This window comes from Aedes albopictus, chromosome 2 (assembly GCF_035046485.1).
Source record: "Aedes albopictus strain Foshan chromosome 2, AalbF5, whole genome shotgun sequence".
Taxonomy (NCBI): Eukaryota; Metazoa; Arthropoda; class Insecta; order Diptera; family Culicidae; genus Aedes; species Aedes albopictus.
Window position 1 is genome coordinate 81,035,110 of NC_085137.1, and position 13,648 is coordinate 81,048,757.

The 13,648-nt window shown below is 37.0% G+C and overlaps 1 protein-coding gene across 4 annotated transcripts in view; it reads left to right on the forward strand.

Moving 5' to 3' along the window:
- Positions 1–13,648, forward strand: part of LOC109433584 (ATP-dependent RNA helicase me31b) — a 29,257-nt gene that overhangs the window by 11,350 nt on the left and 4,259 nt on the right. Inside the window, exons 2-6 of one of the 4 annotated variants that reach the window (XM_062850003.1) lie at positions 9,226–9,811; positions 9,874–10,120; positions 10,208–10,283; positions 10,351–10,729; positions 10,926–11,573. In XM_062850003.1, coding sequence (XP_062705987.1) covers positions 10,074–10,120; positions 10,208–10,283; positions 10,351–10,729; positions 10,926–11,573 — 1,150 coding nt within the window. In that variant the 5' untranslated portion in view covers positions 9,226–9,811; positions 9,874–10,073. The other 3 variants (XM_062850002.1, XM_062850001.1, XM_062850004.1) reach the window with 3 other exon arrangements.

Here is a 13,648-nt window from a genome sequence, read left to right on the forward strand (position 1 = left end):
CAGATCATTTCGGAGATTGTTTGAGAAATTCGCCCAGGGATTATTTCGGAAATTCCTCAAGTAATTTATTCATAAATTTCGCTGGCACTCGAGAATCCTTTGAAGATTTCTTTAGAAAATCTACCAAAATTTCTTCAGAAATTCTTTTGAAACGTCTTTCTGTTTTTGTTTGCGGAAATTTGTCCGAGAATTCGGCCAAAAAATCCTTCACGGATTCTATTAAAATATCTTCCATGGATTCATTCGGAAATTTTCTTCAGAGGTTTGTTTAGAAATTCCTTCTATTCTATAAATCCCACAAAGAATTCTTTCAAAGCATTTTTCATCATTTAGGGTCTTGTACCATTTGGGCAGGTGTACCTATTTTGGGCACTTAGCGCTATAACTAAGTCAATTTCAAACGGATTGATTGAAATATCGTATAAGGTATACCGGGGCAAGCTGAAACGGGTGGGGCAAGATGGAACCAGTGATGGAAAACAGTGAGGAATGCAGCTGAGCAGACACAAACGCAAAGCTATCCTACTCGTGAACAACAGAAGCCAGAATATATTCGCATTTGCTTCACTCGCGAGCTAACGAAGCTGGTCGCACTCGTGATTGATTCGCGAAGCAGCTCTGAACATTTTTCAATTTTGTGAAAAAACAAATTTACACGGCCGACAGATTTACTTTTCAGGAACTATAAAGCACAAAACACTACTATCTGATGGATAATTACTTGTTTTGCTATTAAAATCGCACTAAAATGCAATTCCCGCATCTCCACTTGTTCTTCGCGAATAAAAATTCATGAGTGTTTTTGTTTTTGTTTTGCTTCATACTCGCGAAGCAAGCGGGTGCGAATAAACTCACATACGGCTTACTCTCGGCACCGTGAGTAAACCGTTTGTTGGTTTTACACTCGCGAGTTGATTCACGATGAGAGTGTTTCCATCTCTGGATGGAACACGAAGTTTTGAAATAGATTTCAATACAATTTTGCAATTTATCCTTCGCTAAAAGATGGTTACAATCAAAAACTATGTGTTATGGCGATCAAACTGTTTGTCATTAGAAAACATCATGAAAACCTGCTGTTTCATCTTGCTTCGCCCGTTTCAACTTGCCCCGGTGTACCTTATCTAACTCTATGCAAAAACTCAAATCAATCGATTTGAAAATGCGGCAAGTGCCCAAAATAGGTACACCTGCCCAAATGGTACAAGACCCTACTTCAGAAAAACTTCCTGGGAATTCTCAAGAAATTCCTCCAGGAACTCTTAAAAAAATGTGAAATCCATTCGGGGATTTGCTGCAGGGATTCTTATAGAAACTACTCAGGGGGTTTCTTCACAAATTTTTCGAAGGGTTCTTTCAGAAAATATCCAGTGGCTTAAATAATGAATTCAGAAAATTTCTCTAAGAATTACATTGAAAAAACTTCCACAGATTTTCCGATAATACTTTCATGAACCATTGCTGAAATCAATCCTAGGATTCATTTAAAAAATCATTCACGAGTTCCTGAAAAAATCTTCCAGGTATTCTTAAAGAAATTCAGTCAGTCAGATATTTTTTTTTCACAATATATTCTAGGGATTTCTTTAGACTTTAGAATGTCATTTAGAAATTTCTCCAAGAAAAACTTACACGGACAATTTATACATATACATATATTATTCCAGAAATTCATCTACGAATTTCATCAGATTCGTTTAAGGCCCCTTAGCGTGTCAGCTCAAATTTTGCTCTTCTTATTTGATTCTTATTCCAAACAATCATCAAGCACGATAGTAGTTGTGCAGCCTTTCAATACCAATTCCATAAACAAACAAACAAAAATAGCACCTCTTTGTCTCGGTACCTCCAATGTAAATATTTCGAAAATATGAATCATTTGAAAGCAACTCTAGCAGTAAACTACTCTACTTCAATGAATAACAAGGAAACATATCCAAATGTCACGAAAAATGTTAGATTTTATATGTAACAAGCTAGAAATGATCGAATTATTTTGGTACGCTCTCCCACTGTTTATGTTTGCTGCAACAGCAGTGCTGGCGGACCGCTTGGTGAAGATTTCGTAAATTATAATGCTTTGCTCAGGGTTGCAAAAAAATGAAAGCAAGCAACGAACGTGAGTTTTTGTTTTTGTCTTTTCACCACACCGCTTCTGACGTTAAAGCCTCTTTCCTTCACGGAGGCGGGGAGAAGAGAATAAAAATTCTCTCGTCGCTAACATCGTGGCGACGGCGAGGTTCAATAACAACATTTTCCCTGTCATTGGCACTCAAAAGAGAAAATTCACCACGCTTGCTTATGGGCCAGTCGCATTCATGCAGCCGTTGTTGACATGAAGCATCCATCAGCGCAGAGCGTGTGTTGATGACGGTGGAGTCATTACGTCCACAAAGTAGTTGAGTTTTTCTGTGTTCACTTTCAAGTATCTCACAGCGGAGCTGAAAATGAATGCCCAAAGCATTCAGTTCAGCAAAATGTCATTCAATTGAATTTGATTTTTTCAACCCTGGCTTTGCTTATTTCACTAACAATTGTGGTAAAAAAAAATAAAAAATAATCACCCCACAATTTATTTTTGATTTTATGACTCATAACCAATGTGTTTGACTGAATTTTTTAATTGATTTCGATCAATTTCATTGATGCTTTGGCCAGCAGAACTGCGTGCAATGATCGATGATTGTGCGCGCCAAAAGACATCACCGCGCTGCCGCCGTCGTCGTTGGTACTGCACGGAACCGCCAAACTACCCAAAATTGAGTTCTTTTGACGCAATCCCATAGTTCGGCCCAATAAGCCAAATTTGAGTAAATCGATTAAACTCACACTAGGTAAATTGCCTTCACCTCCAGCAAAAACCAAGCATAACTTTTCAATCCGACGTAACTCGAGAATGTAAACAAATCCGGGTTAACTGCTGCATGCATCATTCACAAAGCAAATTGAAGAATCCACATCACTGTTTGATGATTTATTGCTTAATTTGTTTAACTAAGCATATTTTTCGAAACGACGTATCTAACTATTTTGATGTTTACAACTTTACTGATAGATACACCGTTTTGATATATGAGAAAACCTAACGACGTATCTAGCCAAAATCAAAAGTAACAGATACACCAAACTGGCACCATACAAAAGCGACGTATCTGGCATGACGTATCTCTAACCAACCCGGTGTATGTGTATTTTTGTCAAAATTCATTGTGAAAATGATATGGAATGTGTAGGTTTTCTTTCTTACCTAGTGCGTGCTATATCCCTGGTGATGTTAAGCACGAAAAAACTTATGAAAAGTCTTTTTATAAAAAACTATTTTAGTGAAATGGTCGTCAACATTGACCATGAATTTACTCAGATCAGTGAAAAAGTTAGATACGTCGATTTGAAAAATTATGCTTGAAACATTTACTTAAGAGTAGGTAAATTCAACCCAAGACCCCCCCTCATTCAACCCAAATTTGAGTAAACCTGCATTTACCCAAAATTGGCTTATTGGGCTCAAGGACCCCCATTGGGTAGATGCATCTCTGTTTGTTTTTGACAACATCGGTGAGGGAAAAAAGGAAAACAACCTAATTTTGGGTAACTAGTTTATTCGATATACTCAGCTTTGAGTAAAATCGACCCAAAAATTAGGTAGTTTGATTTCTCCGTGTGCGGTGTGGGTGGTAAACACCGCCGACCACATTTTGAGTGCGGTCGAAGCAAATCGTTAAAAATTTCTACTTTCGAGTGAAATAATGCTTATGTCGAATTCGTTTATTTGCACCGCCTGCACCGCTTTGCCACCGGGTGTAGCAAACTTGCACCGAAACCGTTCGTTTATTCGCAGGTACTGTTCTGTTTTGACACCCGATTGGCACCGGTGCAAGAAAATGCTACACCCAGTTTGAGCGCGGTGTTAGGGTAATTCATGTATTTTGGACAGGCTGAGGACAACGTTGAAAAAATCTTCCCCTTGCTTCCTTAGAAAGCAATTGATTATTTTGCAAAGTTACCAATACGCTTATAATATGATTGTACTTTGTGTTCCTAGTGACAAAAACCTTAACGAAAGCATTTTAAGATGCGAAAATCACAATTTTCGATCGTCTGTATGAATTGCATTTTGGACACCGAATATATGTTTTGGACACCCTCAGGTATATATAATTTGGACAGGGCAATTATCTCAATGTTTAGCCATGAATACTGCTAAATCATGGAAGTAGCATAAATTAACAAATATTTTCTTACAAATAATCAAATTTCTCCGCTTAACAGGCATCTATTTTAATAACTATTACAGTTTTTGTTAAAATCGAGGAAATATCGCCAGACCCACAGAATACGCCTTCAAGTATGCAATCGCACAGCATCCCCATGTAGTTCGTCAGATGACCAAAATATATTAACAGTAGAAACCATGCAATGTATTTTGGACACCTCCTATTTTAAGCGTTCTAGATGAATGTTAAGAGATTGGCTGCCTAATGCTCCTTTATTGAACATTTTTCATTGCAAAAAGGCTTTTAAATTTCTTACGATTATTAATTTAACCATTTTGAGGTGAATATTGTATGTGACTATGAAGTGTATGTCGTCTTGCATACCTGTGCATTTGAGGGGTTTTAGAGAAATAATTTACATTTTCGATAATTTTGAAGTAAACTCTTAATTGTTAAGCGTATTTTCAACGTAAGTCATCAAAATAGGGTCTATTTGATCCAATAATCGATATTGAGAAGTATCTACTTTTATTAGCTCTCCGGAACATGGCATACATTGCCGTGCATGTCCAAATTATATACATGTCCAAATTATATTTTTTACCCTAGCAGGTACAAAGCTAGTTTTACCAATACATGCATATCGCTGAACTTGTATCGTGGTTTTGTTTTGGTGGGAATGATGATTTTCTCTTCGGCATTAGGTAAACAGTTTTCTTGGATAACAGCAAATCTGTGCGTTTTAAAATTATTTAAACTTGATCAATGATTATCACGTCTTTCAATCAACTTCTGAGGAATCTTCAAAATTTATTGGTAACATGAAATTTCAAAAAGTTGATTCAACGTATATTTTTCCCATTACTATTTTTTTTAAATTATCGCAAATATGTGGATTACTTTTAATGATTTCAATCATTAGAATTTTCTGTCGCATGGTGATCTATTAATTATGAAAAAAATTGACGTAATAAAATTTTGATAAGCCCAGAATAGAATAAAAATCTATTCATTCAAATTGTTTCAAAACCGTAAATTCTGTTTTTTTTTCTTATAATAAATATTGAATTTTTGAATTACATTGAAAGTCAAACAAATCTCACTAAAGGATGGTTTAAGCGTTTTTAATATAAGTTGCGTTTCAATAGCGTTATGTTCTAAAAAGCATTTATTTATTTTTCTTTTCACGTTTTAGCTAAACGTTTTTTATTGAACTGCCATTTTTTTGTGTTAAATGTGTGCACGTAGACCGTTTACAATTGTATGTTAGCATCCTTTTTTATTAGGCAACGGAAATTGTTAAATTCTAAAAAGCTGCTTTAAATTGAAAAATTATGATATTACGAGAATTTGAAGAAGATAAATAATGTAGGAGTGTTAAAAAATTGGATAACAATTTTCAAGTAACATTCATTATTACAAGTTTATCATGTACAAGTGGATTACTGAAAACTTTTAAAATTGTTAAATTGGATATAGAAAGTAAAAAATAAAAATAAATAAAAATAATTTTGTTCATCACGGAAATCATGAAAACATTGATTATGTTTATTTGTGATATGCTTTATGGTGACTCCCTGTATCACTCCTATTTCAGCACTTCTTTTTCGATTCTTATTTCTAACAATCATCGAGCGCAACAGTAGTGGTGTTGCCTTTTTACATTTGTTCTATAAACAAACAAACAGAAATAGCACCTCTTTGTCTCGCTTTCACCAATGTAAACATTTCAAGATTATAAATCATCTAAAAGCAATTCAAGCAGTAGACTACTCTGTTTTGCTAAATAACAATGAAACATGTTTCAATATTACAAAAAACAACCGATTTTTTTGTGAATTAAGCTAAAAATGATCGAATACTCCTAGTATGTTCTTCCGCTGTTGACGTTTGCAAGCAGCAGCAGCGTTGGCGGACAGTGCGGAGGAGATTTCACAAATATAAATTGTTTGCTTTTATCACTATCATATGTGATTCAAAGTACAACAATAATCATTCGAAGAATAGTTTTCGATTTTACGACGAATAATCGATAAATTTGAGTTGACCATTTCAATGATTTTGATTGGATTTATTGATGAATTTTCCCGCAAGATCGACATCACTGCGTTCAATGATCGATGATTGTGCGCTGGATGGCACCGTCGCGTTGCGCTGCTGCCGTCGTCGTTGTACTGTGGTGGGTGGTAAACATTGCCATCGAACTCTTGGTGCGGTTGAGACAAATTTGAATAATTTTCAAGTTTGAGTGAAAATATTTCTTTGTGGTATAGATAGTTCGAAAGAGAATTTTAATTGGAATAGTGTGTTCTATATTTCTTTTCAAAATATCTTGCGTGAAGTGGAGAATTTTAGAGAAAAGGTAAGCGTCGATTTTCTTACGTGAATGTATTAGTGCAATACTGTGTAAAGTTGAATTTGGATGATGATTCTGAAGAAGCCATTTTCTGATGACACAAGAAAAGGCCTTATTGTTTTCATTGACGCTCTCACGCGCTCTTACTAATACCATCATAAGCTGTCAACAAATTGCACCGAAGCCGTTCGTTTTTCCAGTGTCAATTGCTACACCGGTGCAGTGCACCGTCGAGAATAAACGAATTCGACATTAGAAATCGTGATTGCTTGGAAAGAGGCTTGTATTTGAAGCCTTAAGGCCCCTTAGCGTTTCATCGCAAAAAGGCTTCTTCAAAATCATTGACCGAAATCAATTTTACACAACATTGCACCAATACATATTTGTAAAAAATCGACACTTATCTTATTCTATAAAATTATCAATTTCACGCGAGATATTCGGCATAAAAATGTATTCACACTACTTCAAATACAAGCCTCTTTCCAAGTAATCACGATTACTAAGCATTAGTTCACTCGAAAGTAGAAATTTTTAACGATTTGTTTCGACCGCACTCGAATGTGGTTGGCGGTGTTTACCACCCACCGCAGTACCAACGACGACGGCGGCAGCGCGGTGATGTCTTTTGGCGCGCACAATCATCGATCATTGCACGCAGTGATGTCGATCCTGCTGGCCAAAGCATCAATGAAATTGATCGAAATCAATTAAAAAATCCAATCAAACACATTGGTTATGCGTCATAAAATCAAAAATCATTTGTGGGGTGATTATTTTTTAACTTTTTTACCACAATTGTTAGTGAAATAAGCAAAGCATTATAATTTACGAAATCTTCACCAAGCGGTCCGCTAGCACTGCTGTTGCAGCAAACATAAACAGTGAGAGAGCGTACCAAATAATTCGATCATTTCTAGCTTGTTACACAAAAAATCTAACATTTTTCGTGACATTTGGATATGTTTCCTTGTTATTCATTGAAGTAGAGTAGTTTACTGTTTGAGTTGCTTTCAAATGATTCATATTCTCGAAATGTTTACATTGGAGGTACCGAGACAAAGAGGTGCTATTTTTGTTTGTTTGTTTATGGAATTGGTATAGAAAGGTTACACAACTACTATCGTGCTTGATGATTATTTGGAATAAGAATCAAATAAGAAGAGCAAAATTTGAGCTGACACGCTAAGGGGCCTTAATATAGATTACTCCAGATTTTTTTTCAAAGCATTCATCTAGAAAACCTTTCATGAACTTCCTCAAAAATACTCCATGAACTTTTTTTAGAATTCGGTTCACGAATATAAGTATCAGAAGCTCAAAACTCCTTCAAATTTTTCTCCGAGGCTTTTTAAAGAACAAGAATTGCTTTAGGAATTCTACCACAGATTTTTAAGGAAATTCACAAAATTTCTTCTTGTTCTCTTAGATATTCCTTCGAAACATTTCTCTTCCAGAAATTGCTGAAAAGTGGACGCATAAGTTGCACGTTTTATTGGAAATCCTATGAAATTTGAAAATCGCTCTGAAACAAAAATTAGTGGTCAAATTCAAAATTGGTTGATGTTAGAACACGATTCGGCATTTATGCTTCATAGTTGAGACAATACACTTTTTCGAACTTTGGACGATTACTCGATTGCCTGTTTTTGCACATGTGACATTTATGCGTCCACCGGCAGTGCAGCAGGCATCTACCAAAAATATCAGGAATATAGTACAATGGGCACGATTGGTGAAGTACTAAATTTGTAGTGATGGACTGAATTTTTGTATGATGAGAAGGTAAATTCTTCGTTTTTGCGAGGAAGTCGTGCAAAAAGCGTAGGTATTATATTTAATTCCTTGTCTGATTTGAAGCTGTTTGAGCAAAACATTGGAAAATGTGTTTGTTGTTTTTTTTTTCATTGTCATTTTTACAGCACAGTTTTCCAAAATTTTGCTCAAACAGCATCAAATTAGACAAATAATCATAACACCCACGCTTTTTTGTACCATTTCCTTGCAAAAACGGAAAATTACCTTCTCACCATACAAAAATTAAGCTCATTACTATAAATCTAGTACTTCATCGATCGTGCCCTATTCTCGGTGAAGTTATAAGAAATGTTAAAAAAAAGTTTGTTAGAAAGAAAAGTTTGACGAATGAACAGTTTGCATGCATTCGTCAAACATGTTGTAATTGCTAAGGGATGTGTAAAAAATATCGCCAGAAAATCACCCCATGTGTCGCAATAAACTCAATGTGATCCTAAAGGTACCCCGACATACTGGAAAAACTTGTAATTAAGAAGGCACGAAATGTTGCTAATTGGCAAATTGAGAGATGAAATTTGTGAAAAAAATCGCGTTCTGGTGGGATACGAACCCACGACTTCGTATTCGCTAGACGGCGCTTTAACCAACTAAGCCACAGAACAGGTAATGGTTCTGCGGAATAGAAAGCCAAACTGACTCCGAAGCCGCACCGTGAACACTCCTATTTCACAAACTCATCTCTCTTTTCGGCTTAGATGCCAATCCACAACATACTCCTACCCCGACATATCCTATTCCACTAACACGCCCAAGTTTATCATCACAGTTCTTACCAGATTTAATGAATCCCAGATAGAAAACTAAGCCTTCATTTTTTTTTTTTGTTTCCTTCAACAGCTAATCTATGCACCTGAGCAAAATCGGAACGACGCATACGAGACTGCACCCAAACCTGCAGGAACATTTCGGTGTTCGAACCATCCTTTGCGGGACACTGTCCTCCGGTAGTGCTAATCAGCAACCGCCCAGACGCGTTGTCGGTAAAACTGTGATCCTCTGAAGAAAAAGAAGAAGTTCTCTGTCGAATCAAAACGTTGACATAACAAAAAAAAACAGACATTCGAGCACAACAGAACCCAGCCGACGTTTTGTGTCGAGTTTGCGGTAGCTCACCAACCAATTTATTAAAGAAAATAGCAGCACATTCAATTGTACAGATAAAGACTTATCAAGCGTAATATTCATACAAAGTGCATGGTGTTAAAAAAAGTTTTATAAGTGATAAGAAGAGACGAAACCTATTAGAGCAAAAAGAAGGAAAAAACGAAGAAGTGAAGAGAGCAAGACTTTTTAATTTATTATTTATATATTAGCTGTAAAAAGTAAAACAAGAAGCAAAACAAGTTGTAAGCAGTTGAACGAAAAAAACGGATCCAACACTACGTGAGAAAGCGAATGATACCAAGATAACAAACAACAGTGAGTAAAACGCAATCCTAACGATAATTATTCAAAAAATAATTTAAAGTTTTAACCTGTAAACAGAAACAGGAAAAGGTTGGAGAGCGTTGTTTTTTCCGAAGAAGCAAACAAGAGCGGCCATCATCATCCCCGCCAGTCATTTTTAGACTATTGGAGAATAAAAGCAGTGACGTTTGTAGCATAAGTGTAAAAAGAATCCATTTATAAGCGCAGAATACTAGTAGAGTTATAAGCCAAGCTAGACGCACTCTACTACAATCATCATGATGACTGAAACGCTGAATTCTAATAATCACCTTAGCCAAAAAGGGTAAGTCAATTGGGCAATTGGGGTATACGCTAGTAGATGATGTGGAATATTAAACTAAACGTTGTTTATTTTTTACTTTCATTGCAGCGAGAACAAAATGGATGACATGGGATGGAAAGCCAAACTCAAACTACCGCCCAAAGATAATAGAGTTAAGACAAGTGTATGTATTCCCTCGTTCACTACTGTCCGTGCATTTTTTTATTAGCTTTTTTCTGTTTGTTCCACAGGATGTAACGGATACTCGTGGTAACGAGTTTGAGGAGTTTTGCCTGAAGCGGGAATTGTTGATGGGTATCTTCGAGAAGGGCTGGGAAAAACCGTCGCCAATCCAGGAAGCGGCCATCCCGATTGCACTAGTCGGTAAGGACATCTTGGCGAGGGCCAAAAACGGTACCGGCAAAACGGGCGCGTACAGCATCCCTGTACTAGAGCAAATCGATCCGACCAAGGATTACATCCAGGCGCTGATCATCGTGCCGACGCGTGAGCTGGCACTGCAAACATCACAGATTTGCATTGAACTCGCGAAGCACATGCATATCCGGGTAATGGTGACCACCGGTGGAACCAACCTCAAGGATGATATTATGAGAATATATCAGAAAGGTGAGTTCTAATGTTCGTTTACAGATTAATGTCAGATTTTACATGATGAACAATCTCTCAGCCATTGAGATATTCCTCAGGGATGCTCGTTGATGCAAAAACTTTAGCCATTTTTTCTGATTTGATATGCTGTTATCAAAGCAGTGAATTATTTGTTATGAACCGGAGCTAAAACCTTTTTTCTCTGCTTTTACAGTTCAAGTGATCATCGCTACGCCCGGCCGTATACTGGATCTGATGGACAAGGAGGTAGCGAATATGGCCAACTGTCGTATGTTAGTATTAGACGAAGCGGACAAACTACTGTCGCAAGACTTCAAGGGCATGCTGGATCATGTCATAATGAAATTGCCAAAAGAGCGTCAGATTTTGCTGTTCTCGGCGACATTCCCACTGAGCGTAAAGAACTTCATGGAAAAGCATCTGCGCGAGCCATACGAGATCAATCTGATGGAGGAGCTCACCCTAAAGGGTGTGACACAGTACTACGCGTTCGTCCAGGAGAGGCAGAAGGTGCACTGCCTTAATACCTTATTTTCCAAGCTCCAAATCAACCAGTCGATCATCTTCTGCAATTCGACACAACGTGTCGAACTGCTGGCGAAAAAGATCACCGAGCTCGGCTACTGCTGCTACTACATCCACGCCAAGATGCAGCAGGCGCACAGAAATCGCGTTTTCCATGACTTCCGATCCGGACTGTGCCGGAATCTGGTCTGCTCTGATCTCTTCACGCGAGGTATCGATGTACAGGCTGTGAACGTTGTTATTAATTTCGATTTCCCCAAGATGGCAGAGACCTACCTGCACAGAATTGGCCGATCCGGACGTTTCGGACACCTCGGTACGTATTATTAACGTGCGCTGTCCAATATACATAAATACAGGGCTGTTACAACTACGCGGTTTTCGTCAATTATCTAAAAAAAAGTGTTACTATCTGCCAAAGAAAACTATATGATTCTAGTTGTAACATTTTTCTTAAATTTGTAGGGCGGCATCCTTTTGTTACATACTAGGACTAGGACAATTATTTTTGATTTCTCTTAAGGCAAAACTGGAAGCATTTCCTCATTTTTTTGATTTTTTTTTTATTAAAATTTAATTTAATAACAAAGCAATACTTAAATCCCTGGCCAAGTTCGCAGGGGTTGACGGTATTAAAGTGAAGGAGTTTCATTTTGATTATTGTAATGTAGTGTTCTTTAGTGAAACATATCACCTTTTTAACACTTTAATGCGCCTCCAACGGTTCATCACGAACCGGCTGCTGCAGATGGAGTATGGCTGATCATATGCATCAGACATGCTCGATAAACACGGAGGAACCGCCAGGGCTCAGTAGAGTCTATTCCCAAGCAATAGTTCCAAGTCGGTTGGATTTGAGAAGGTTTTGATGATCGTTACAAATCCTAATAAAAGTTTTATAGGATTTGGGACTGGTTTTGGAACCTATTACAGCCAGCTGACTTCAAAATGTTGTTTGGGCTCTATTTCCCACGTTCTCGGTTGATTTTGATTAGTAATTTATTAATGTCATAGTCGCTTTTTCGACTTTCTACAATGTTATACTTTATTATATTTTATTTAAATAAAGCAATTAAAATCAACCGAAAAATTAATAGTGGGAAGGAGATTTGCAGCACTTAATTGTGCTGATAGATTCGAAGCTAACGTGCGAACACTTGACGTGACAGTTTGGACTGGACAAAAAACTGATTGCTTTTTATTAACTGAACAACGTTACTTTTGTATGACTAGGTTGACATTTCTAGGCCACGCATGAGAAAATGGCATGGTTTATCTTGATAGGACCGATAGGACAGAACGAATTTGAATATTCTCGGATACTTTTTCAAAACGACGTATAATACACACAAATCCTATGTTGATACGTCGTTTTGAAAAAGTATCCGAGAATTTCATAGTATTTGCAGGGGGATGAATACATAATAGTTGACAAGCAATTTTTGTTTATCTCTTAGATGATGTTATGACACCAACAGAAAAAAATATCAGAAGTTCAGTTACATGTTTCTGTAGGTTTTGGACCGATGACATTTTAAGGACACAAGAGATGAACACAGAGAAGTAAATATCAAGAAAACAATTTGACACAGAATCGACTATATTTTAACATACGGGTTCGACTGATTCGATGAATCTGTCTAGAAGTAACTAGAAGACAGTTGACGCTAAGATTGGAAAAAAAGCTTGCAGTTGGGACTATACTACAATAATGGCCGATAGGAAACAATGCGCTAGACAGCATTATTATTTATTTTTTAATATTTACCCGTAGGCTTTTCGTCGGTTGACAGTACAGTATTTAGCTGTGTACGAAGATACGGATTAGTTGGTGTACAGATGACAGGGTTCTCACGGGAAGTGCTTCAAGCGAGGCTTACATAACAACTGACAATAAAGAAACCTATTTTTCTGGACTTTCTACGCAATGGACATCTGACGGAACACACGTGTTTTCGTTAATCACCTAGGCATTATTAAGACATGACGTATGTGCATGACGGAATAACTAGCAGGACACAGTTCCAGACGTCTCTTTTTAATAACGATATTCAGCATATTTCCAATAAAACTACACTTCAATAAAGCAAAGACTAAAGCTGCTATGATAGAACAGATCAGAATGACTTAATTGACTTATTGACTACATATTGGAGATCTACTTCGAATAACTGACAAACTGACAAGAACCTAACTAAATACATGGACCATACTACAAAAAAAAAAACAATTGACAAAAAGAAAAAGGGGAAACTTTTATTAAAACTATTTTTGTTCAACGCAGGCCAAAACAGTGTCGACTTGGGCCACGATATGCCTACGTACTTCTGTGTGTTGAAACAAAAATAGAGGCTCATAGAAGCAAACGTAGGGAAAGGGTGCGGTGTTAGA